At 40.1% G+C, this 23832-nt stretch overlaps 1 protein-coding gene across 1 annotated transcript in view; it reads left to right on the top strand.

Annotated features, from left to right (window-relative positions):
- The window catches only part of AGPAT3 (1-acylglycerol-3-phosphate O-acyltransferase 3), a 56127-nt gene extending 46652 nt beyond the window's left edge, over positions 1-9475 (top strand). Inside the window, exons 6-10 of the mRNA XM_065741598.1 lie at positions 2636-2789; positions 3106-3208; positions 5733-5808; positions 7695-7893; positions 8374-9475. Coding sequence (XP_065597670.1) covers positions 2636-2789; positions 3106-3208; positions 5733-5808; positions 7695-7893; positions 8374-8462 — 621 coding nt within the window. The 3' untranslated portion in view covers positions 8463-9475. The remainder of the gene's footprint in view (positions 1-2635; positions 2790-3105; positions 3209-5732; positions 5809-7694; positions 7894-8373) is intronic.
- Positions 9476-23832: the final 14357 nt, after the last annotated feature.

The raw sequence follows: 23832 nt of genomic DNA, 5'->3' as shown, positions 1-23832 counted from the left end.
TGTCAGTTTCCTCCTCTGCTACTGATTGCTGGAAGTGAAACAGTGGAGTGGTGCTCTTGTGGTGCAGTAGCCTTATGTATGAGGAGAAGGTTTGCTCCTAATTTCTTTGCATGCTGTCATGGAAAACATGCTCTCTTTCAGGATATCTTTTGGGATGTGCTTGCAAAGTATTGCTCTGTTTGCCTGTTCTTAATGACATTCACTTGGAAAGCACTTCAGAAAGTTACATAGATGATTTACAGATAATATATGGACAATATATAAAATCAAACTTGTGTAACCCTTAGAATAAGTTCAGACAAAATTTATACTTTCTCATTTTTTTAATTAACAGCCAATATTTGACAACTAAATCTGCATACTATTGAGTTACATTTCCTGTGGTAGGCTAAAAAAACACAAAAAAAAGTCTCTTCTGGAAAAGGGGGTGCATCTGGGTGTAGAGATGCATACACCATGGATTTTAATAGGATAGGAAGTTCATGAGTTTTGTTCTTCGGTCTGTAAAATTACATACTTCCTTAACATCTCTATGAGAACATACAGTAAGCTTACAATTGCTTTTGCAGTTACGTATTTCCTTATTATTTTGTCATGATTTGAATCCAAGGGTAAACATGTATGTTTCATTACATGCCATGCTGTTAGACTTTACCTTAGCAAAACTATGGAATAGTCAACCTATTAAACTTCTTTTGGCTCTTAACGCAAATATTGAGATAAATTTACTGTTTTGATTTCCTAGTAGTACATTAAATGTACGGTTCCTTGGCTCATAAAATATTTTAAGTGATTGTAAGCACAGTTTAACTCAGTTTTGATGTTATTTAACACAGCTTGGTAAAATGAATGGTGAAATAGTAGGCCTACCTAGTTCATAGTGAGTGCATCATTCAGGATTTTCTATCATTACAAAAATACAAGATTAAGAAAAAGAGGATTCTGGCCAGTGTAGTATTTAATAACTTGAATATGTGAGTATGAACAAAATTTAATCTATCCTTCTCATTAGTGTTTAAAAATAAAAGAAGAAAAAAATACCCATTAAAATATATCAAGACTGCATTATAGTTGCAAATCCATACATTGTAATGATTCTGTATTGAGATCCAAGGACTGGTCTCTGGAGAAAACAATTTGAAAAATATAAATGCAAAATATACATAGCACTGATTACTTAAATCAAGACTTCCTGCTTGGTAATTTAAATCATGATTAAAATTGACTTGAATAAATCAATTCCCTATTTTTTATTTTATTTTATTTTGCATTCCAGGTGTTATAATTAGCACTGCCTGTGCAGCCCTCCTTCATTAGATCTTTTTCACAGTGCAGTCTTGCTTACATACTTGGCTTAGAAAGCTTGTTTCTCTGTTGCATTACAAGAAGATGAGAGTTTGGTGTAGGGAAAAGAGAACTTCAATTCAAGACCAGAAGCTCAGCATTCAGTATTAGCCTCTATACCTTCAGCTGTCCTCAACCACTATGACTGTGGTTGATCTTGTTTTCATAATGGGTATTCCCTCAAGGGCCAAATAAAGATTGCAGGGCCAGCTCCGTGCTGTCACACACTAAGGCGCTTCCAACTACAGTGTGTGTGGCTTTGTAGTTTTAACACTGATTTAACTTACCTTTTATGATGGACATTATGTGTATACACTGCAGAGGAAAAGTTGAGCAGCTGCAGCTCTAACAAACCGCAGGTACACAGTGACTCATTCAACAAGTCTTTTGGATTGCAGTGTTACAGCATTGTATGGTACTGCTGTGAGAAAGAGCAGTAGTAACCTTTGCCTTCCCCCTGTGCCTGCTGCTCGTGTGGTGCAGAGATTTGTGTGTTTCAGTGCTGCAGTGTTTCCAAGGTAAAATGATAATGTGATGGGAATGATATCCACCTTTCAAAATGACTGGGGCAAAACAGGTCCTCATGTCAGGGTGCTCAGATGGGCTTTGATGGTTCTTGGGTTTGGCTTTGCTTTGTTTCTGGTCTCTCTCCCAAGTAGAATAGCAGTAACATAGAGGCTGGAAAAGGACAGATAGATAGTTTTGTGCTGTCTGAAGTCAGCTGGGGAGGATTTCACAGTCAGACTGATGCTTTACTGATGAACAAGGTAAAGGTTTTAGGAAAATACATCACTTTTTATGAACATGACTGGTACAAGTAATAAAAAAAATAATTAGAAAAGCTTTCAGACAAACAGGTCTGTCCTCGGATGAGTATTTCTGCTTGTACAGTACCAATTTTAAATGAGCAAGGTAATGATTAATGTTCTTTTTCCTGAAGTGGTTATGTGCTGATATCTGGATTGCTTTTTCTGATCTGTGGTTTTGTCCATCAGCAACCAGCTAAGGTTTTAAGAGTTTTGATTTTCCTTTTTTTAAAACAAAAAACATTTCAGGTAAAACCGTTTAGATTTTTGTCACCTTGAATTTGCTAGCAGTGTGGTTAAACTTAGATAGCATCTACTCTGACTGAGATGTGAGGTGGTGCTTATTCCCTATACCTGATGATCTTGAATTGAAGTGTGTACACGTGCACAGATATATGCTTACATTACAAAAAATGTTGACGTTCTGCTTGGTTTCTTGTGATCACAAGATATCCTTGTTCTTGCCTTTTGTCTTGCTGTAATAGTTTCTCCTGTATTGTGAAGGAACTCGTTTTACAGAGACCAAGCATCGCATCAGTATGGAGGTAGCTGAATCCAAGGGGCTGCCCAAACTGAAGTACCACCTGTTGCCCAGAACCAAAGGTTTCACCACTGCTGTCCAGTGTCTCAGGGGAACAGGTACTGGCAAGCTTGTTTTCCTTCGTGTTAACTGTAACGTTCATAAGTTCATAAGTTCATAAGTTCGTGTGGCATAGTGTAGCATACTCCATTCATTACATTAATTACAATTAGCAAGTTGGCAGTAATTAACATTCACCACATCAGTTGTTATTTGTTCCACATAACTCTTACCACTTCAACATAGCTGGGAACTCAGGTGGCTGACATTGAGAAATATAACATTGTATAATGTAAGCACAAAGTGGCGAAGGACTCTGCTACCTGCTTGCTAGAATCACTGATATAACAGCTGTTTTTTTCTTCTTTACAACAGTTTCAGCAGTGTATGATGTAACACTAAATTTCAGAGGAAACAAGAACCCGTCTTTATTAGGAATTCTTTATGGGAAGAAGTATGAAGCAGATATGTGTGTAAGGTGAGCATCTCATGATGGAGGTGAGCCTTAAGCTGCATGCTTTGGCATGTTGAAGCATATGCAGATTTTAGAGGGAAATGTCCTTTGCTGTAGTTTTCTTTTCTCTGCGGGCCATTGAAACCTCTGTTTCTCTCCTGTTTCATTTTGCTTTCATGTTTGAGAATCGTGCCCTGGTTTTGCACAGAGCTAGTCACAGCACAGTGGATGGGCTTTTTAAGGGTGGATATGACAGCACTGTCGGCCCAGCTGTGATTTCCCCAAGCATTGTGCAGTGAGGGCTCTTACATGCCACCTTTTTTTCTCTGCTGGAAACAGAAAGCCACTTAACTCTTCTGTCCCCTTTTCAGTCTCCTGTGAGCATACACATAGCATGAACAGCCTGTCCAAAATTAGTTGTTTCTTACAGTAAATGGCGCAAAGCTCCTTATTGTGCCAGTTTCTCTCCTTCTGTCACATGGTTTGATTAACAGATTAGAAGTTAAATAATGCTGAATTTCAAACATCGTATGAATGGGGTGGTACATTCCTCACGTTCTTCTTTAATTTTTTGCCTGAAAGAGGGACTGCTAACACTAATACCACAGCATGTACTTCACGCATGCACATGTGCTTTCTCCTTCTTGCTTTCTCCTCATTGCCTTCTTCTTCCAAGGCCTCCTTATGATCATGGAAACTACCAACACTTTCCTGTTGATTTTCTTCCTTTCTCTTTTATGTCTGGACTTGACAAACCATCTAATTGTTCTCTCCATGGTTCTTCTGAAAGCTCACTTCAACTACTGGAGGTAGCAGGTGGTCTTGCTACTTCTCTCACTCCTTTCACCTCTGCCCTTGGGTTTGTGCATGGCCAATGTGTGGCACTAGCTCTATACCATGTCTTAGTGAAAGCAGGTGTGTCGTGCCAGAGCTTCCAAGGGTGAAAGGCTCAGTAGGAATCACATTGATCATCCACTGTGTCGAGGTACCACAGCGAGGGTTTTGTGGAAGAAATGCAATCTCAGGGAAGGTTGCCAGGTGAAATAACTAATGGAACCCCATTGAAGAAGCTAGTAATGATGTCATTCACTAATTTTGATTTATAATACGGTCATTCTCAACGTGCTTTCCTGTGCTTGAAGCTTTTATTCTTTATCGGGGAGGAAACTATTTTTAAGATCTTTTAGCTGTCCTTGATGTGCCAGCAGACATGGCTTAGATAGAGAAAGAAAGCATGTAAGCTCCTGTTCTTCAGATATGCATATGCAGATACCTGTGCAAAGGTAAGAGGCTTAGCTCTGCAAATGATCCAGTCTTTGTCCTGATCGGCTCCAGAGTTAAACTGGTAAATGTTATTGCCGTGAGTACCCTCTAGTGGCGACATCGCCGCAGTGACAGTTTTGGCAGAGAGCTGTCAGCAAATGACTTTTTACTGAGCTTTTAGTGAGCATTACTTACATTATTTGAGCATCCCCTCCTGTTTGAGCTATTAGAAAGAAATCTGTAAGCCTTAGTTTTTAATTTGTTTATGGGATGCAGAAATTACTAGAAATGTCTTAGAGTATCTTCCTTCTGCTGCTGCAGGCTCGAAGGCTTTACTTTGAGCTGTGGAAACATTCACTGGCTGAACAACAGCAAATGAATTTTATATGCTATCACTGAGTCTGGAGCTCACCCAGAAATAATACTTCTCACTGCCCTGCTGATACTGTTGGAGTGGGTGGTGCCGAAATACATAACGCTTGAGCTGAGAGTAGGAGATATGTGTCCCTGGCCCCCACAAATCAAACAACTTCTTTCTGAATTGATCAAAGACATCAAGATGTGTGCCGCTGAGAAAGGAGACAATACATTTGTGAATGTGTTAACAGCGTATCTCAGAAAACAAAAGACTGCAGGAAATGGGCTGGCTCTTCACTCCTAGAAAGGATTGTAAAAGGCAGCTGTTCTCAGTGAGGTCAAGTCAGTACCCAGAGCTGGGCATAACTTTCACGTGCACCCAGAAGTGTATATTTTCATTTGTATGGCCAGAGAGACAGAGAGCAAAAAAGCAGTTGCTGTAGGAGGTGATTTCCATAGAGTGGGTCCAAAGTGAATTTGTAACCACTCCCCTTCCATACCTTCCAATTGGTTTTTTTTCTCCTTGCTAGCAGAATGTGACAGTTTTGCTGAGTTTTGTCACTTTTGCTTGTCTTCTTGTTTTTTTGTTGTTTGTTTGTTTGATTGATTGTTTCAGTTCTGAGCTCACTGGGAATCAGCAGGTGATGGCTCCAGTGAGCAAGTAACAGCATTTTAATGGGAAACACTGCTTTTACTAATGTGCTCCGAAATTGATTGGAGCTCATACAGTTTGTTTTGTCTTAAGATTCTTGAGTTTTTAGGTGGTGAATCAGAGGTTATCTAGGTCTCAGTTCTTCTCAACTTAAGAACTACACTATCAGTGCTGGTGTTATTTCTAGCCTGTGTCTGTTATTGAATAGAGGTCTAAAGTCAAACACCTGGATCTTAATTCTTTTTTGTTTATTCTTTCATCTCTCTACTAAACTAGGAGATTTCCTCTGGAAGATATCCCTCAAGATGAAAAGGAAGCTGCAAACTGGCTTCATAAGCTTTACCAAGAAAAGGTAAATAGCTTTTCTTTCTTTTCTTTCTCTCAGAATTTTTGCGGGTAGTCTATTAAAGAATTGAGAAATGCACATCATTCCACTAGAGGGAGAGAAGAGATGGAAATACATATAATTTGGTGGCTATTCCTCAGACTGTTGAATGGAGTGGAGTAATGCAGGCATGCTGTTAAGGGAACCCCTCTGCGGCCTTTGAGTAGGTCTCAAATTGATGGGAAGCACAATGGGATTCAGAGTCCCCATTGATCTGTGTTGCAGAAGACTAATAGCAGTCAACTGTCTTTTTATATTCTTCAGCTCTTGGGTCTCTGTCACATGTGTTTCTAGAAGTTCCATATTCCTTGAGAATGCTTTTATGTGCTGAAGAACAGTTATAACTGTATGCCAGGGGCAGCCAGTCCAGGCTCTTAGCAACACTTGTCTTTTGCTTTTCTATATCTTCCACTCTCACTTTCCTTCCTTTAATACCTCCGAAGCTGTATGTGGCATGGTACAGATAGGCCCTGGGATCTGCTGCCAGGGCTCATGTCACGTACATCTAGAGTGCCTTCAGAGGGCTCAAAGCTTTTTTTCACTTCTTATCTTCTCTTTCCAATCAACAGTTAATTTAATGACCAGAGGTTGAACAAGAGGGAGAAAAGAACTGTAACTTACATTGCCCAGCCCTAGTTGGTGGATAGTGGAACTTGAAATGTGTATTGTGTTACTCCTCCCTGGGGGGTGGATGGGGAATGTGGAGCACAAAAATATTAACTATCTTTGCTTTTCTTCAGCTATGTTGGCCTATGCTGCAGCATTTTCTAGCTTAAACTTAGCCTGTGTGTCTGTAATAAGGCAGCAAATTGTAAGGGTCTGGAATACTTTTAGGTGTGAGAATTTCTGCTGAAATTGCCTGGTTTCAGGAGAAAACTTCATGAGATATTTTACAGGGCTTTTCTTTCTCTGTATCTCTGTTAAACAGTCAGTGGCAGGGCTGAGCAGCTGCGGCATGGAGCATCCATTCTGCTTGGCTCCGTTCTTTGGACAGAAATGCTCTGCTCTTCTTGCAAATTGAGGGCTTGGTGTTCCTTGCTGATGCTTGCTCTTCCTCCATTAAAGTTGAGAGATGTGAGAGATGTTGTCAGGGGAGGTATTATTTATATATGTGGGTATTTCATATATTGATCTTATGATTGTAGCAGTGTGTTGTAACTGGAATCCTTAAAATGCTCTTCCTGTACAGCGGATACAGCCTCAAAAGGCTGTGTTGTTGGCAAAGAACAACTTGAGCATCTCAACCCTTCATAAGGGAAGCTAGAAGAAAAATAGCTTAAGCAGGGGAGAAAAATAAGAAATAGCCCAGTGTGAACCATCTTTGGTAGTGGCTTTGGATATTTTACAGAACATTCTTACAAACCAGAATAAGAAGTCTTGCAGTTATGGTTAGTACAGTGCTGTCTCTGCTGATCAGTTTGTGATTTGTCTTCCTCTTTTTAGCTGTATGTATAACATTTTTGTGCTGTGACTTACTCATATCACTCTGACCTTTCTGGAAGAAAAATTAGGAAGAAAAAGCATCCAGAGAAAGGGCAAGTACTGTCTGAACTGTGGCCTTACACTGCCCTAAATTCCTAAGAAATTCGGAGAGCAGATGAAAGTATTAGGTGGTGGAAAGAGTGATACTGTTCCAGTTTCTGATTGTGACCAGCATGGCCTTCAAAGGCCTATATGACTGAAGTGCCTAAACAGCAAAAATGCCACAACAGCAGATGGAAATGGATGCCATGTACTCTTGACAAGTATTTACCACAGGGAATGTCCTCAATATTGTCCTGCCATTGACTAGTATTGGATTGCTTAGTGCAAACATTATGAACGTGTTTTCACCCATCTTCTCTTTCTTCTAGGATGCTTTGCAAGAGATGTATAACCAAGAAGGCACATTTCCTGGCCAGCAGTTTAAACCACCTAGGAGACCATGGACTCTCCTAAACTTTCTTTTCTGGGCCACAATTCTTCTCTCCCCTCTCTTCACGTTTGGCTTTGGAGTTTTTGCAAGTGGGTCACCTCTCCTTATCCTTGCATTCCTGGGATTTGTTGGAGCAGGTAATAAAAGCAGAGAAGCTGCTAAGCCTGGTGATATGTAATAGGATCCATTAGCTCAAATAAGTTCTGTGCATTAGTGAACATGAATGGAACTTGCAGAAGAGCTCATGGTGTAGTCTTTTACCTTGTATAGTATTTTTATTATTTGAAAAGCATTAATCCAGGCATACTTGCCTTCCTATATTAAGCAATAGCTATAGCAATCATTACTAAGTCTTGTAGTCCATGTCTGAAGGAGAAAATACTCAGACTACAGATCTTGTCTGTAATTACGAAGAAAAGAAAACCCAAACAAAAACAGGTGGTCTGCATGCAACTTCATACAGGGCACAGTTGAAAAGCAGCAGTTTGTAGTAGATACTGACTAGAGGCTTGGAATAACTCAGATTTGTATGTTTGTTCTGCTTCTGTGTTTAATGTATCTCCTGAATCCTTGAACTGGCCTTAATATACATCCCATTTCTCTGTTATGTTTTTAAGCTTCCTTTGGAGTTCGTAGACTGATAGGAGTAACTGAAATAGAAAAAGGCTCCAGCTATGGCAACCAAGAATTCAAGAAAAAGGAATAACTGACAGCTGCAGTTCAGCACATATAACCAGACTGTGTTATCCGATTAACTTCAGTTAAAAAACAGAAACAAAACCAACAAACATTTAGAAACTATCTTTTTCTTAATAACTGATGACTAATATTAATGAATAAAACTTGAGCCAAGAATGAAGAATTTGGAGGAATCAGCTGAAGAGAACGCATCAACTGTCTGCCTGTTTAAGGATTACTGTAGTCAAACTATGGGAGAAAATCAGGGTGGGGGGAGGAAGAAACTAAATTTTCTTGCTTTGTTGGGGATTTGGGGGTAGGGGGAGAAAAGATGTCATTGGATATGGGCCATGTGCATCTTCAGATGACTGAATACACTGGTTTCTGTCAAGAGCACTACATTCACTTTTACAAGAGGAGCCACCGAACGTTTCCTCTTGCTAAAGCCAACAGCATATGTTTATATTTTCAACTTTTTTTTATTAATGATCCAGGAAAAAACAACAATTCTTCAGTTAATTGACATGTTCACTGGGTTAGTCATTTTGGAAAGGTCGTGTTGTCATGGCTACAGATTAAATCCAATTTGTATGTTACACTGATACTTTTCATTTTCAGGCAACTTCTTAAAACTTCTGTAATGTTAGAGAATGGATAGCAGGGTTTTGAAGCGTTGTGTTATTGATTGGTACATACCATAGAATAGATCCACTAGTGTAGATCCACCAGTGTAGATTTCTCATCGTATCTCCTGCCAACTGCTCAAGGCTGCTTAATCACAAAATATTATTTCAGTCTTGAGTGTTACTTGCCCTGTTTCACAACATACACATATGTAATTTTGAATTTGCTTGAGTTCCATTTGTTTTCTGAATTTTGACCACTGGGATTTGGAGTTGTGCAAAGAAGGAAATTTGTTCAATTTCCTGATGTTTTCTCCTCCTCTTTGTGTTCATGCCTGTCATCACCTAAGTCCAGTTCAATCAATATCTCTTAGTAAAAAGGGAGATAGTAGCAGAAATGAGGACAATAGTTTTCATAATGTTTCTTGAACGTCTAATGGGAGTTCTGACGTTGATACAGATGAAAGCAGGATCGTACTCTGTGTAACAGTAGAGTGTGCTGCACTTTCTACTTGGTCGTGCTATAGATATTAATGTGAAGAATATTACAAGGTGATATTGCTGTTAAGCATTAGAATGAGTATGGGGTCTCTTCAGGGATATTAAATATCTTTAGTTTTCCTTGTTGACCTTTAGATTTTTTTCACTGAAAATAGAGATCAGAATCATGGCTGAACCTGTCTTTTTTTCCCTCTAAATGTACATTCTAAGAATTCTGCAGATTGCTGCTGTATGCGCAACTACAGAATGATTTACAGATAAGATGAGAGTTATCTGCACGTTTCAGTCTGATGGCCAAAATCTGCATTTAGCTACAATCAGAAATGGGTTGCAGATCTACAGCTGAGGGCAGAAGCTGACCCTTGAGGTCTGCCAGTTTAACCCAGCTGCCACTAGAATATTTATCTCACTTCTGTAAACAACAGATCTTATCAGAGCACTGATAGTTATTTTTCATCTTTGCCCTAGTAACAAAGATAAAAGAATAATATTCTACCTTGTTTTCATATTTGTTCTGTTAGAGTGCAACCATTTCTCCTACATGTTTTTCTGTTTTCTAAAAGACTAGAAGGGGAATTTTGTAACTTGGAAGAATATTTTACTGGGGTTGTCAATCACTGTTGTCACGCACTTGATTTTTACTAGTGATTTTTCCAACAAAAGGATTTGAAGGATGACCTATGTTGTCTGTCTCTGCTTAGACTTATCCTTACTGAATCATTGTACCTATAACCTCAGCATTAGTAAGTGATCTTTCTCCCCCAGAAAATCTTCCCTAAGACAGAGGATAAAAATCTGTTGTTAGTGACATTTGGAATATACTTTAGGAATTGAGAACAGATCCTAGCCATGACTCTGTTTTCCTTACTGAATGCTTTTGTACTTAAAAATGGTTAGGATTCCAAATTCTGATAAAGATAACTCTGACTTTTCACTTTATTAACCAGAGGACTAAAACCAGTGGGCTTTTCTATTTTTTTTTCCATAAGTAATTCTTTAATGGATATATTGGATATAATTCTTGTTTCTTAGAAAGGTGTTACAAATGCAGTACAATTGCTTCCTGAAGATGATGAATATAAGTAAACTGTACTGGCAAAGTGAGGCTTGCAAAGCAGGCTGATCGTTATGTTTTATACTTACATTTTGAGCAGTATATTAATGGAGCATGACAATATTTTCACAAAATAAAACCCCTCTTAATGTTGAGAAGAGGGGAAGTGCTTAAAAGAGAAGGGAATTAATGGCCTTTCTCTTTATGGGAGACTCTTCTCCTCTCAGTGCATGCAACTTCCTACTAGGAATCATGGGACTAATGCATGTACATCAAGGGGAGAATAACCCACATTCCTTATTTTCTTATATCTTATTGGTCATACTTTCTTTTTGAAAATATAATACATGCATCATCATTTACTTAATTTGCTCTTCTAAGCACACATATCAGTAACCATTTGGAAAACTGAAATATACAGCAGTGCACAAAACAGTACAAAACCAACACAAATCTCTTCATTTTGAATTTTGCCTCTTCAAATAAAGATTTTTATATACACACGCACACATACACAGTATGTATAAAATAAAATGACTTGAAATAGCTGAAGTTAATGTCACCAATGAAGATTAGCAAGTGGCTTGGATTGGAAAAGTGAGCATAGATTTTATATCTTACACAATTTTCTTCTGGTTTAATAGAACATAGCTTGTATATTTGACTACCAAGCCCTTTAAGAGCAATAATAAACAAAAATATATCATGTTTTTTGTCTTTTGCTTTTCAACATGCTGAATTAGTTTAATAAACATAAAGCTATAGGAGCATTTTCTCTCTCCACCTTTCAAAACATTCATTTATTGGTTGATTAGATTAAATATGTCTTTCAGTATGGACTTGCAAGCTGACTGTCCTGGAGTTCAGCATTGGCTCTGAAGATGACTGAAATGGGCCACGGCAGTACTGACCACTGTCGTGAAGAACAACGGTATTGCTCTCAAATCCAAGATGGCGTCGTGTTGACCTACATCTAAGAGCCTAGTGGGAGAGTTCTGAGACTGCTGGTGTGGTGACATCTCTCAGTTAGGAAGGCACAAAAAGCTGATGCTGAAGAAGGATCGGTTGTGATATGTCTGGATAACTGGTATCCAGAGGTCTTGGCTCAATAGAGATTACAGTTCTCTGTTGCTCATTGCGGGCTGAATGTGCTCTTGCAATTGACTTAGTGTTACTGAGCAGAATATTTGTCTCTGGCACAAAGAGCATGGGTAACATTCCTTTGTTCTGCTTTAACATATCTTGAAGGGCTCTATATTTAATTGCTGACCAATGAATATGATACTACCTTTGTCCTAATTGCCTAGTATTCACAGAAAAAAAAAAAAAAGTGAATGTGTCTGCTCACTTCCATGTGATATCTACCACTTGTCACCACCTACTGATGTCTGCATATTTGCTTGTCTATATTTTCTGCAGAAGGAAAAACTTGGAGTTTTCCAGTTTGAACAATCCTACTGTAGTCACCTCACATAACTGAGGTTTTGTCTTCCTGCATTTTGTCACTGGTTGATGTGCCCAGTAGATCTGAAGGTTGTGTCTACTGAAAATGCAACTCTACTTGTTCTGAGCAAAACGTTGTTAGAGAGTGTAAGTCCTTCCCAGGCCTGTAGCACATAGGCACTCATTACCTCTACAGATCTCTTCTGGCACTGATGAAACCAGTAAAAGGGAAGTTGGCACAAGTTCTTCACTAATAGAGCAACAAGCAAGCGGGAGTCAACGTACATATGATAATTGCTAAAGGTAATATTTCTGCCTAGGACTATCCTCCAAATCTGTATTTGCTTCATGTGCATTTTGATTACAGAAATGTGAGGATGGAAGCTTTTTGTAATGCTGAGTTTATGCTGTGTGGAGTGTTTCAGATTGAAGATGGACAATGATAATATTTTGGCATCTCGGAGAAGTACGTGTAGGTGAGCCTGTGGCCAGGACTGGACAGACTTCGCCCAACCGTGTTTCATTCAGACAGCACAGACAAAGGCAGATGCAAGTGAAAAATCCATTCCCAGGTTCCTTTTTGACCACTGGATGCATGGGAGTAGCTCATACTGTCTCCTGGATGCCCACGCACTTATGTCACGTCACGTGGTATGAAGTTGTACACAGCATTCCCAGCTGCACAATCCTGGCTTTAGTCTGTGAAGAAGTCTGTCCTCTTCATGGTAATGCTGGATTTGAACTTTAACCCACTTTACTACCGCTGCTCATTTCTGAACATTTTGACCCATAATGGGCTGCTCCAGAGCTGCCAGTGCTGAACGACGGTGATGCAGGGATCTGAAGCAGCTAACAGTAGTGCTGAGCTGCCGTGTGCTCAGCTGAACAGAGGAGCATGTGCAGATACAGCCAAATTCTTGCCCCCAAGAAACGGAAAGATGGCCAGGAGCTCTGTGAAGCAGAGATGAGCGTGCATGTGGGCAGCAAATTCTGATCCCTAACAAAAAAGCAAAACCTCTCCATGACAACTTACATGGTAACCCTCACTTAATCTCATGTGACTGAAAACAGAATTGATCTTGAAGGGACTATCTCCTCATTACAGATGGCAACTTCTGTTTTGCCACACTTTGCCTTGTTAATTTTGAAGAATAGTTTTGCAAGTTCTGTCTCAAATTGCTAACCACCAGCATGAACGAATGAAGAATACTTCCCACTTTGGAGTTGGGAAGACATTGGGTTAGCATCCCTAAGCCAAACATGTCATGTTTGCTCTTATCCTTGACCCCTCTAGGTTTTCAGAAAACTGCCTGGATCTCTTAAAATGTTACAGCCACAATTAGAAGCTACTCTGTAGTTTCTGAAACTCTGAAGAAGGTTAATTTGTTCATTTTCACTTTGAAGAGTACTTGAGTGTAGTTGATCGTCTGTTTCTTCAAAGCTTTACAAACTCCATTAGCAAGAGAAGCATTCTATCTTTTTTTAAGAGGAAATGTATTTTAAAAATAGAAACCTAAACAGAATCTGGAACATAATGGTAGATTTCGAATCTAAATGGAAAGTATTCTTTAGCGAGGGGCCTGCTACTATCAGTGTTCAGTCTTATATGTGGTTTGGGGTTATTTTTGGTTTTAGCCAAGGTATATTTTTGAGGCAAACATATTTAGTTATATCACCATCTGATTAGAGAAGAGCAGCAGAGTGGGCAGCACAAGCTAATCAGGAATGCAATTTTTTCCCAAGGCATCAGATAGATCTCCTTTACTGTGTGCATTTGCATCTGTGCACAGAGACAAGCTGTACCCATTTGCATTATTTTGCTTCAGCTTTGTCAGAAATGTATGCTGCGACAATTGAATGCTGCTTGCCTGAAAGCCAGCAAGCTCTGTAAATTGGCATGTTAATCTCTTATAACGATCACCAGCAAGTACTTGAGCTTTAATGAAAATCTCTTTGAGAAAACTAACCCTCCTTAACCTTGATTGATCGTTAACAATCTCATAATTGGGAGGGAAGTGGAAGTACCGGATGATCATTATCTACCAAACCTAACGAGAAATAAAACTGTATACAGGGTACACATTTACTGTGCATGTGTATATATTTTTGTACATTTTTACAGTTATTTCTTACACTTGATTTTTTTTTTCTTTTTGGTGTTCAGAAGCATTACAACCTGGTTGAAGAACAAACAAACAAACGAACAACCCTCACTCTGTCACCCACTGTAGTTTCTAAGAAGAGCTACAAACAAATACACAGATTTACAGTGCTATGCAAATTTTGTTTCGTAAGTTGTCTCTTAAATCTTGTTTAAGGGGTTCATTTTACTGTTTTTACTGAGCTTTAAAAAAGAAAAAAAGGATTAATGCAAAAGATTCATCTTGTAAAATAAAATGGCTTTGGCTGTGTGAAAGTACTGTATATTAGAATCTCATTCATGCTTTCAGTTGCTCAACTCTTTGTATGTGATTTTGTACATAATATGCTGGCTTTAATTTTTTTTTTTATTTTTTGATTGTATTTAAGTGAAAAAGGCTGATTGCCCAAAGTGTGGTTTTCTTCACCGTTACTGAATAACTAGCCAATATATAAATTGAAGATCTGTATTCTTTCCCTGTTTGCCACACTGATTTTTGTAACTAAATATGCATTAAGGGCTGTTTCCTTTTTATTTTGTTTGGTTTTATTTCCATTTTATTTATTTATTTATTTATCTCTGCAAACTGATCCACATGAGGGCCACGTGTCTGCAGCAATAATTTGGGTGGATGGTTTTGGAGGGGGCTGGGACCCTGGGAGTAAGTAACAGGCTTAACAGAACTTCCATTGCTGCGCTAAGCCCGTCGTTAAGAACTGTGGAGAGACTGTGCATTACTGCAGTGTTCGTGTATGTGGTATATTGGAGTTTCATGTGGTTCCTTCACTTTACCAGGATGGGAAGGGATGGGATGTGCCTTCCTATATGATCTAAGGAGTGAGTCTGGCAGGTTAAGCTGGCCATACAGACAGATGCTGTAGATTAAACCAATTTTTCAAATCTGCCATCTTTCAAGTTTCCGTTCTTCAACAGAAGATAAAGACCATGCCCGTCACATCCTACTCCTCCACCTGAAGGCAACTGAAGATCCAGTGGAAGATTATTTAGCTTCCCTCTCCTTATTTCTCTTGGGGCTGCCCAGCAGAAGCAGGTCTCTGCAATTTCTATCTCAGATATATTCCTGGCCTGCTTCTGTACCTGCGAGGCGTTAATATTGTCATCTAAGGTATTAGTTCTTCTTTACAATATTTGTGCCTATAACAAATCATCATGTGATAATATCCCGTTTCTCTTGTCATCTTTTTGCTGAACTGCCATCTCTGAATTCCTAGCTTCCATTGTAAGTTTCCCCTTCCTTGATCCCTCACTCTTTGAAAATGCCAGGTTGTACTGAGCTGCCTTAAGATGTCAGCTCAGTTGCACTGTATCTCACTGTTTAGGCAGGCTTTTGAGGCAGAGGATGAGTTCTGATTCTACAAGAAAGCAGAAACTTGTTTTTGTTGCTTCACTAGCTTGCACAAAAACAGCTTTTCATCTCCTCAGATGCATAATTCATTTTTAAAAACCAATTATTTTGATGTAGAATTTTGAATGCTCTTTAAGGACTATTTTTTTTTCTGCTTAAAAATGAAAATTCTGAGTTGAGATTTCTATCAGTGCAGTGTAGTAAAGAATTCATTTGACTAAGATGTCATGATCTTTAATACATGCAAAAGCCAAGCCATGAAAATCAAAGCTTCAGCTGAAGGCTGAGCTTGGCTCCTCTGTGTGTGCTGTCTTATCACACGCTGCAGAGGAGACACAACTCTTCACTAATTCTTGTCCTCAGTGGTGCCTATGTATGGGAACTGTTGAATCCTGGCCTGAAGCACTGCTGGATCAGCTGAGGTGAGCACTGAGTCAGCCGCAGGAGCACAGGTGAAGGCAATGCACTGTGTGACCGGAAGGGGTGCAGTCTGGCTCCACCTCTCCCAGACCCCATTTAAGGGCTGACCACCACTGGGGAAGGATTTCTGGTTGGAGCTCTTTCCCTTGTAGAGTTTCCTTTGTGAGCCTCAATGTTTGAAGGCAGGTGAGCATTCCTCTAATTATTGATTGCCTCTTCACCATCTGAATAATCCTTCCAAAATATGCCATCTATTTTTGATTAACTGTACTGTTTGGTGTTATTCCTTTGTGTCTTACCCTACAGCCTGCTTACCTCATTGCCTCTTAACCTGCTCTTCTGCAAATCCTTTTTACTGAGCTGCTTGCTTTCTATTCAGCTGGTATCAGGGACTTAACTGCATGGGCTACAGAAGCAGAAACAAGGCATAATGGAGTGTGTGGACAACAGTAGGCCAACACCATAGTGCTTGTTGAGCAGCTCTCTATAGGATAGCCACAGAAATAGAAGAAATTATTTGCTACATGGATGAAGGTGCAGGGGATGTTTGGTGGGGTTTTTTTCTGTATTAAGCAGCCCAGTCACATCACAGTAACCTTTATGCTGTGGGAGCCTCTTATATGTCCTGAAGCTGATTTGCAGTAGCCCTTTTGGGGCTTGGCTCTTCTATGTTAACAGGGTTCTCATTTATTTCAATATTCTTCTTCCAATACCACGTTAATGCATTTTGGAAAACAGCTTGCAATTCCATAGAATCAGTGCACTGTCCTCAGCACCAAATGCAAAGAGCTGCTGCATTAGGAGCAAGTTTGTGCTTCAGCTATGCCAGGGCTTTGGCTGCAGATAAGTTGAGTGAAAGCCTTTTTGGGGGGAGAAGAAGGGTTCAAAGGTGGATTTTTACATTTTTCTGGAACTTGTATCTGTTCCCAAGGGGTTGACAGTCTGTGAATCAGTTTGCTGCAAGTATAGCAGACATCTGCAGGTAGATATAAGTTAATAAAGTGCTCCTCTGAATTTTGCTACTTTATGGATTCACACCCATAAACCTTCAATGGTTATATACGTATCTTATAATGCCAACCTCATGCTCCTGCTGAGATGAAGTTAAATGCCAGAGGCAGGATTGAGGTGACTTGTGTGGTGAACCTGTTGAGTCTAGAGCTACTGCTGACCTACTGCTGTTTGGGATAGGCTGGAAGCTTACTCACTGGTGATGAGTCCCTCTCACCTGAAAGGTGACGGGTAGGGAAGTTACTGATGTTGTTCCACCAGATCTATGGCTCAGGTGTTCTTTAATGCTTAACTCCTGGCAGAGTGGTGGCAGTGTGTTCTTAACCCTGGTGTGCAGGGAGCAGAAGCTTCCTAGCCACAGTGCGGGATCTAATCCAGGTACGATTTGCCCCAGCCTGCTCTTCATACGCAGATGCCCCCATGCGTGGACGTGAGGATGGAGCAGTAGGAGCTTCTGCTTGTTGCTGGGAAGGCAAAGCATGAGGTTTCCCAAGGTATTTGCTAGAAAGCAGGCCATTAAAAGCACACCTCTGCTTTTCATGTCACTATCTGTGTTGAATGTCTTGCATAGATGCAAGCCTGTAATGAGTAGGATATAACAAGCAGGCTTCCAGGGGACTGACAGCAAGGAACACAGTGAAGAGCACAGTTCATTCTGAAGACAGGTTGCTTTGCTTCTCCTCAGTGTGGCTTGTAATGTGAACTATTTTCATCTTGCTGATACTGAGCAACATTTGCATAAGTAGGTTTCAGTTGTGGCCTACTTGTCTTGTGACATCTTTTATTTACTTGCCAGTGAAGTTACAAGCACCCATGTGTTAGGATCTGCTCCATTTTTTAATAAGGAAAGCCAGTAGGCGAAAGTAGGTGGGATTTAGGAACGTGTAAATCTCCTCCTTGACTTTGTCTGCAATGAAGTACAAGCTCTACAAATATCCTCAGAAAGCACTATTTCTTGTATGCTTCTCATCCTGCTGAGGACGCTGTGGTGACTGGAGTGTGTGTAATCAACCCGTAGGGATCAGCAGCCAGGAAACAGCCCCACACAGCTGGCAGGGCTGTGGTCACCTCCCTGCATAGGAAATAAAGGGCTGCAAGCCTGACAGCTACCCAGTTTGCAGCTTGTAGAAGTGGGGTCCTCTGGGCAGTATGGGCTGTAGAGCTCAGCTGGCTCTCCAGGAGAAAATCTTTCCATTGTGGTGATGCCTCTCTTTGCACAACCTCTTCAAATGTAATGTTTGAGTAAAAAATACTAAGCCATTTTTATGCACACGTGGGTAAGGCTGTTCAGCATTACTTTGAGCAATTGCAGGAAAACGAGGTATGGGGAGAATGCAATCAGTGTTAAAGAGGTGAACTAAACCCTTTCTGTTAGGTCCCGTTCCATGTTATGCTGCTTTGTTCTTGTGCAATATCTGGCATGTAATCCTGTAACTCCTGTTGTTTACAAAGCTTTATTCTAAATGTCCGATACTGTAAAGGTATACGTTCTTTGTCCTTCCATTTCCCTTAACTCTTTAAAAAGACACTGAAGGTTTTCAGTACATTCGTTGGAATTATAATAGCGTGACCTATTTGTTATACAGTACAGAAGGTAGGGAAGCATTGCTTGTTGTCTCTGCCAGCTGTTAGCTTCAGAGCTAGACACACTGGCCACAATAAATGACTGCCTGGCAAATCCCATATTTCTAATCTGGTGAACTTAATATTAATTGCTCACAAAAGGATGGAAAAAGCTTTCTCAAAACACTGAAAGATGCTTTCACGAAAGGGATTTTGAATACCCTGAAGCTGTGAGGTGTGGATGAGATAGCACTTATACACTGGAGAGTGTGACTCTGTCATTTGACGAAAGAAATCTGCTCAGACAAGGTAGGTCCGTGTCCCATGAGAATAATCACACCACCGCCCTGAGCCCAGCAAGATAGCAAACCTGCATACTGGTAACTTCCTGAGGCTGTGCATTCTCCTGCTGGCAACCGTACAAGAAGGCAGTTGGCCTATCTAAATTAAGTACAGCATATAATGGAACGTAAATTATTCTTGTTAACTTCAAGGCTATAACATAGTTAGGGGGAACAAATTGCACTGAAGCAATATACTGTTTTTTCTTGCTCTCTAAGGGATCTCTCAATGAAGCAACCTCCAGAGCTAATATTTGATCTGGGAGTTTCACAAGCACTAATAGGATTAGGCACATGACTTCCTCCTCATTCTGATGGGAGTCAAGTGCTTAAATCTCTTGGGCTTCTTAGAGATTGATTTAGCTTGGATTCATAAGCTGCACCCACAAGTCTGTATGCTCAGATTTGCCTCTCTGACTGCCCCCCTGGACAAAGAGACCCCAACAAAAGGGTACACAGCCTTTCCAAGGTAGAGCACCTTGTGTAGCCTGTGATAAGAGCACTTGCTCCACACAGGATTTAAAACAGAACAAAATATAATACTTTAGAAGAATACATTTCAAAAAATTAAATAATAAGATTGTACTCTTTCACTCATGAGAGGAAAACTGTTTTCATTTACCAGCAACTGAGTTGCCTGGGGGTTTCTAAGCCTCATCTTGCTCAGCTTCAGTTTGGTACTTAGCATAAAGTTCACAGTGCCTGTCCATCTTTAGTATGTTGTTCAGCACAGCTGCAAAGTACTCTGCAACACAGGATGGTAACAGTAGTGAATGCTTCTTTGTGGTGCTGCTGGTGGATTCTGGATGTAACCATCAGCCCTTGGAAATATTTACAGCCCTATTTCTGGGGGACTGAAGAGTTCAGAGCAAGACTCAATGACAGACCTTGTCCTTTCTCACTCATCAATGTTATCTTCTGTTTTACAGCTACCTCAGTAGCTTTATTACCAATAGCATCAGTGTTTAAAAGGGTCAAGTCCTGAATCAAAAGCCAATAGCAGAAAAACCTTGTGTTGTCTGTATATATTTGCAATCTCAAGGTACTGTTGTGCACTTGATTGCTTAATCCACCTTCTTTGCAAAATCACATATGCTCTAAAATCATAAGTAGCAACTGCCCAGTCTAACCCCCAAGGGATGCTGCTACTGTGGTATTTTAATGCATCAGACCTTTTATTCAAGAGCAAAGGTAATACAGCATCTTACCATTTGATAGTGGTGTAAGGAGAAGTTACCTCCTGACAGAACAGATACCTGTGAATACCTGTAGTTGAGATGCTAAGTCAGGTTTTGAAATGGTGAGCACCTGGTGGGAAGGCAAGGCCAACCCAGGGGAGCTCAGGTACATACATTGCACCTGAGTGTCTGGAAGGGGTGGAGCCAGGACCCACCCCTTCCCAGTCCCCATTTGAGGGTTGGTGGGGGGAGACAAGGGGATTTTTTTTTTTGCCTGAGATCTCTGTGTACCTGAGGCTTTCTGAAGGTTAGGAGCTTTTTTTTTTGTATATTTCTGTGCCTATAGCTGTTATGTTTGAGCAAATCATCACTTTTCTGCAGCTTAGGACCTTGCTGCTCTGCTGTCATTGCTGTGCTTTCTATTGTGTTACAAATACCAAAGATCTACACAGCCTCTGGGCTGTACTGCAAAACTTCTTTATTTCACTTTTCCAATCCAGCTAGAGGTTAAACTAAACACTGCTTTTTGGGGACAGAGAAAGAGGTAGTGTTCATGTTCTCTCTGAGAAGTTACTACCCTGTTAGCAGGGGGTCAAGACAAGCACAGGGCTACCACAAGGAGATAAAGGGAGCACAGGTTCTGCACAGCTCTCATTTGGGAAATGAACAACTTATAAGACCAGAACAGAATTTAATGTAGCATAGCTGAAACCAAGCAGTTTTGTACCTGTTTTGCAATGCACTGAAGCTCTTTACCAGGTGGGAAATGTATAGGACCAGGGAAGGGGTTCACATTTGAGATCATGGGATGTAAAAATAAAAAGCCTAGTACACTTCTGAAATCTGAATGATGATCTCATTTGAAGTATTTCCACAAATTAAATCCAAGAATGTGACTGTCTCTCTCTGCTTGGTTTTTGTTTGTTACTGATTTGGGACCTTATTTTCCTTGGCAAGTGCTCCCAAAGCAAGCACTTTTGCCATCTTCAGAATTAGATTTCAGTGTATACACAAAAGCTATCTTCCCTCCATCCATCCAAACTTCACCTAAGGATGCTGTTTATCTTCCTCATGTAACTGCAGAACAAAAAAAATTAGGACTTCGAGGTGGAGTCTTACCTGTATCCACTCCTAGGCTTATTCTGATAGCTTTCTGAGCCTCTTGTTCAGATTTCAGAACTGTGGTAATACTTTCAGTTTGCCATCCAGGGAGGGCCTGTCTAGGGTAAGCTTGTAAGGGAATTGGATTTCTAATTAATACTGCATTTTAATTTAATAACTGCTAGCTGTTGACGTGCTAATTATGAGATGAGCTATCCCTTGATGAATTTAGAGAAGAGTATTTAAATAATGGGTGTAACTCACGTTAAGATTCCTTCCTTCCCTCCCTTTTCTCGTTGTTTTTTAATTATAGCTTGGATCTTGGTGAGCATCTCCCCAGGCTGGTGTGATGGACAGACAAATATTTATGGTCTAGAAAATTAAATTAGAACTCTTATCTAGTTGGTAACAACTTCACCTGAGCTTTTTAGAAGCTCATCCTAAGAAGGGAGGATGAATGAGTACAAACCCAGAACCACTGATAGGATTGTGCAAAGATGTAATTACTCAGTTAAGGTTTGCGTTATTAGTGTTTTAGTACCTTATCTAGAAGTCACTTTAGAAATGAGTACATGTCTACTTGTATAAGTTGGTTAGGTGAAAAAGCACAATCATACATGTATGCTGGAGGAAAGGGCTGTTTTTTGTCCTGTTTGTACAGACAGGGGATTTTGGGGGTGTGGGCCACAGCTGTTGACACAACCACACTAACAGTGATTTACCTTGAGTTATGTACTAGGAGTCTTCTGGCTGTGAAACAGGTTAAGTGAGTTGTGGCCTCTTGAAGCCTTTGTTGCAGGTTGCAATGCAGTTGTGCTGCTAATACTAAAGCTCCTGTACTCCAGTTGTATGGGGGAACATCTCCGAAGGCCGCCTTCAATTTTTCAGAAGTACAGCCAGTGTTCAAGTTCTTTTCCTTCTCTGCTTCTAACACCTTCCTAGCTCAACTTTCCAGACAGACAAAACGTTTTCTTCTAAAACCTACAGTCTCAAGAGAAAGTCTAAATTCTCCTTTGATTTGTCTGTTCTGAATCTTTGCCTAAAACTCTCTCCTATCCATACTCCTGTGGTTGTTGAGAAGGAAATCTCATAGAAGTATTTTCTTTCTTGGGCTAGGATAGCTGCTTTCAATTCTAATGTTAGCTTGCAATAGGTGCTACAACTTCATGCTTAGCAGGGCTGGATAATATGAAAAGGGAACTGCTAAGGGAACAGATTCAGAGGCAAGTGATACAGAGAAATAATATCCACAAAATGCTGCTAAGAGTAACAGGTGCAAATGGTTTGTATATCCGTGTTTAAGATCAGCTCATCAGCCCTAGTGCTTCCCTGATAGCAATAGAAATGTGTTTTACAACCTGGGCTCAAGAATGACATTCTGAAATCAGCCCACAGCTGTAAAAGTTGGTGGGGATTGAGGTCCTTTGTGCTGGCAGCTGACTTGATTTCTGACTGTGAAGGAAGGCTGCTGACTGAAATGTTTGGATTTCAACAGCACTGCAAGAGGCTGTAAGACCATTACAGCATTGGTAGTTAGTTTCTAAACTATAAGAGTGAAATGCAAGGTGAAGAAAAGGAGGTGATTATAATGATGGCTCAACTGCAAACGTTTGTGGGCTGAATTCCTCTGATCTTCAGAACTAGCTTAGAGCAAAAGGTGTACTGTCTCCTCTTTCCTCTAGTTTCAGCAAGAGAGGTGCAATTGTTTGTAACGTTGGACACTTGTCACTGTCGCCCTGAACATACTTTGTTTTTCTTTACAAGTTCATTTGCCCAACTCAGTAACATCCTCAGCATCTATCTGTGAACACAAATGCTGTTCTCCTTGTGCCTGTAAAGGGAAACTGCTTCTGATAGATTAAATATGCTGATTTTTTGTTTCGTTCTCCTGATGACTACATTTTTGAGAGCTATTCACTGCAGACTGCTTGGGAGAGGAGAAAGTCCTTTCATACAGAGTGCTAGAAAGATAGAAAGAGACATTGCCAGGAGAGATTCATTTATTTGTTTTTAAAGTCCCACAAGATAAGACTGATATTGGAAAGGTTATAATAATTACAGCATAGTATGCTACTAGTCCTCCTTTCCAAGGTAGGCAGCGTTTCCCTCTCCTTGCTTCAGGAGGCTTGGCTTGGCTGCCATTGCCATTGGACTGCATGCAGAGGAGTTTTACTGCTTATGATCCTGAGATGACAAAAAGTTAAGAACTAATGCTGGAAGCATCCTTAATTGACTTTATGATTAATGCTTTTGTAATATGAGTGAATCCAGCATATTTTTTTCTCTTGTGGAACAGTAATAGGAAAAAAAACTGTTGCTAAGCTAATATCAAATGGATATATCAGTAAATACTGTTTTCAGTAAGATATCAAACTCTAGGCAAGGAAATGGAAGTACATCAAGTGTAGAAGAATGACTTAAAATGCATTTGCCCTGTAAAACAGTTGTCTCATTTTTATAGTAGTAATGGTAGGCATTGTATAAAACTACATCTAAATATGCTGTCTGTTGACAGGGTTTGTGTCTGTTTGCAAGAGAGCTGTTCACAGATGGGCCACAAGCAAGAGGCACCAGACTAGGTGCTATACTGCCAGCACTTTGACAGCTGCCCACAAGCTGAAATGACAGCATAGAGCTAGATATTTGCTTCTGTGTCT

Source organism: Cyrtonyx montezumae, unplaced genomic scaffold, assembly GCF_038088225.1.
Source record: "Cyrtonyx montezumae isolate F1298 unplaced genomic scaffold, pur_monq_1.0 scaffold_3, whole genome shotgun sequence".
NCBI lineage: Eukaryota > Metazoa > Chordata > Aves > Galliformes > Odontophoridae > Cyrtonyx > Cyrtonyx montezumae.
This window is presented reverse-complemented; position numbering and strand designations above follow the sequence as displayed.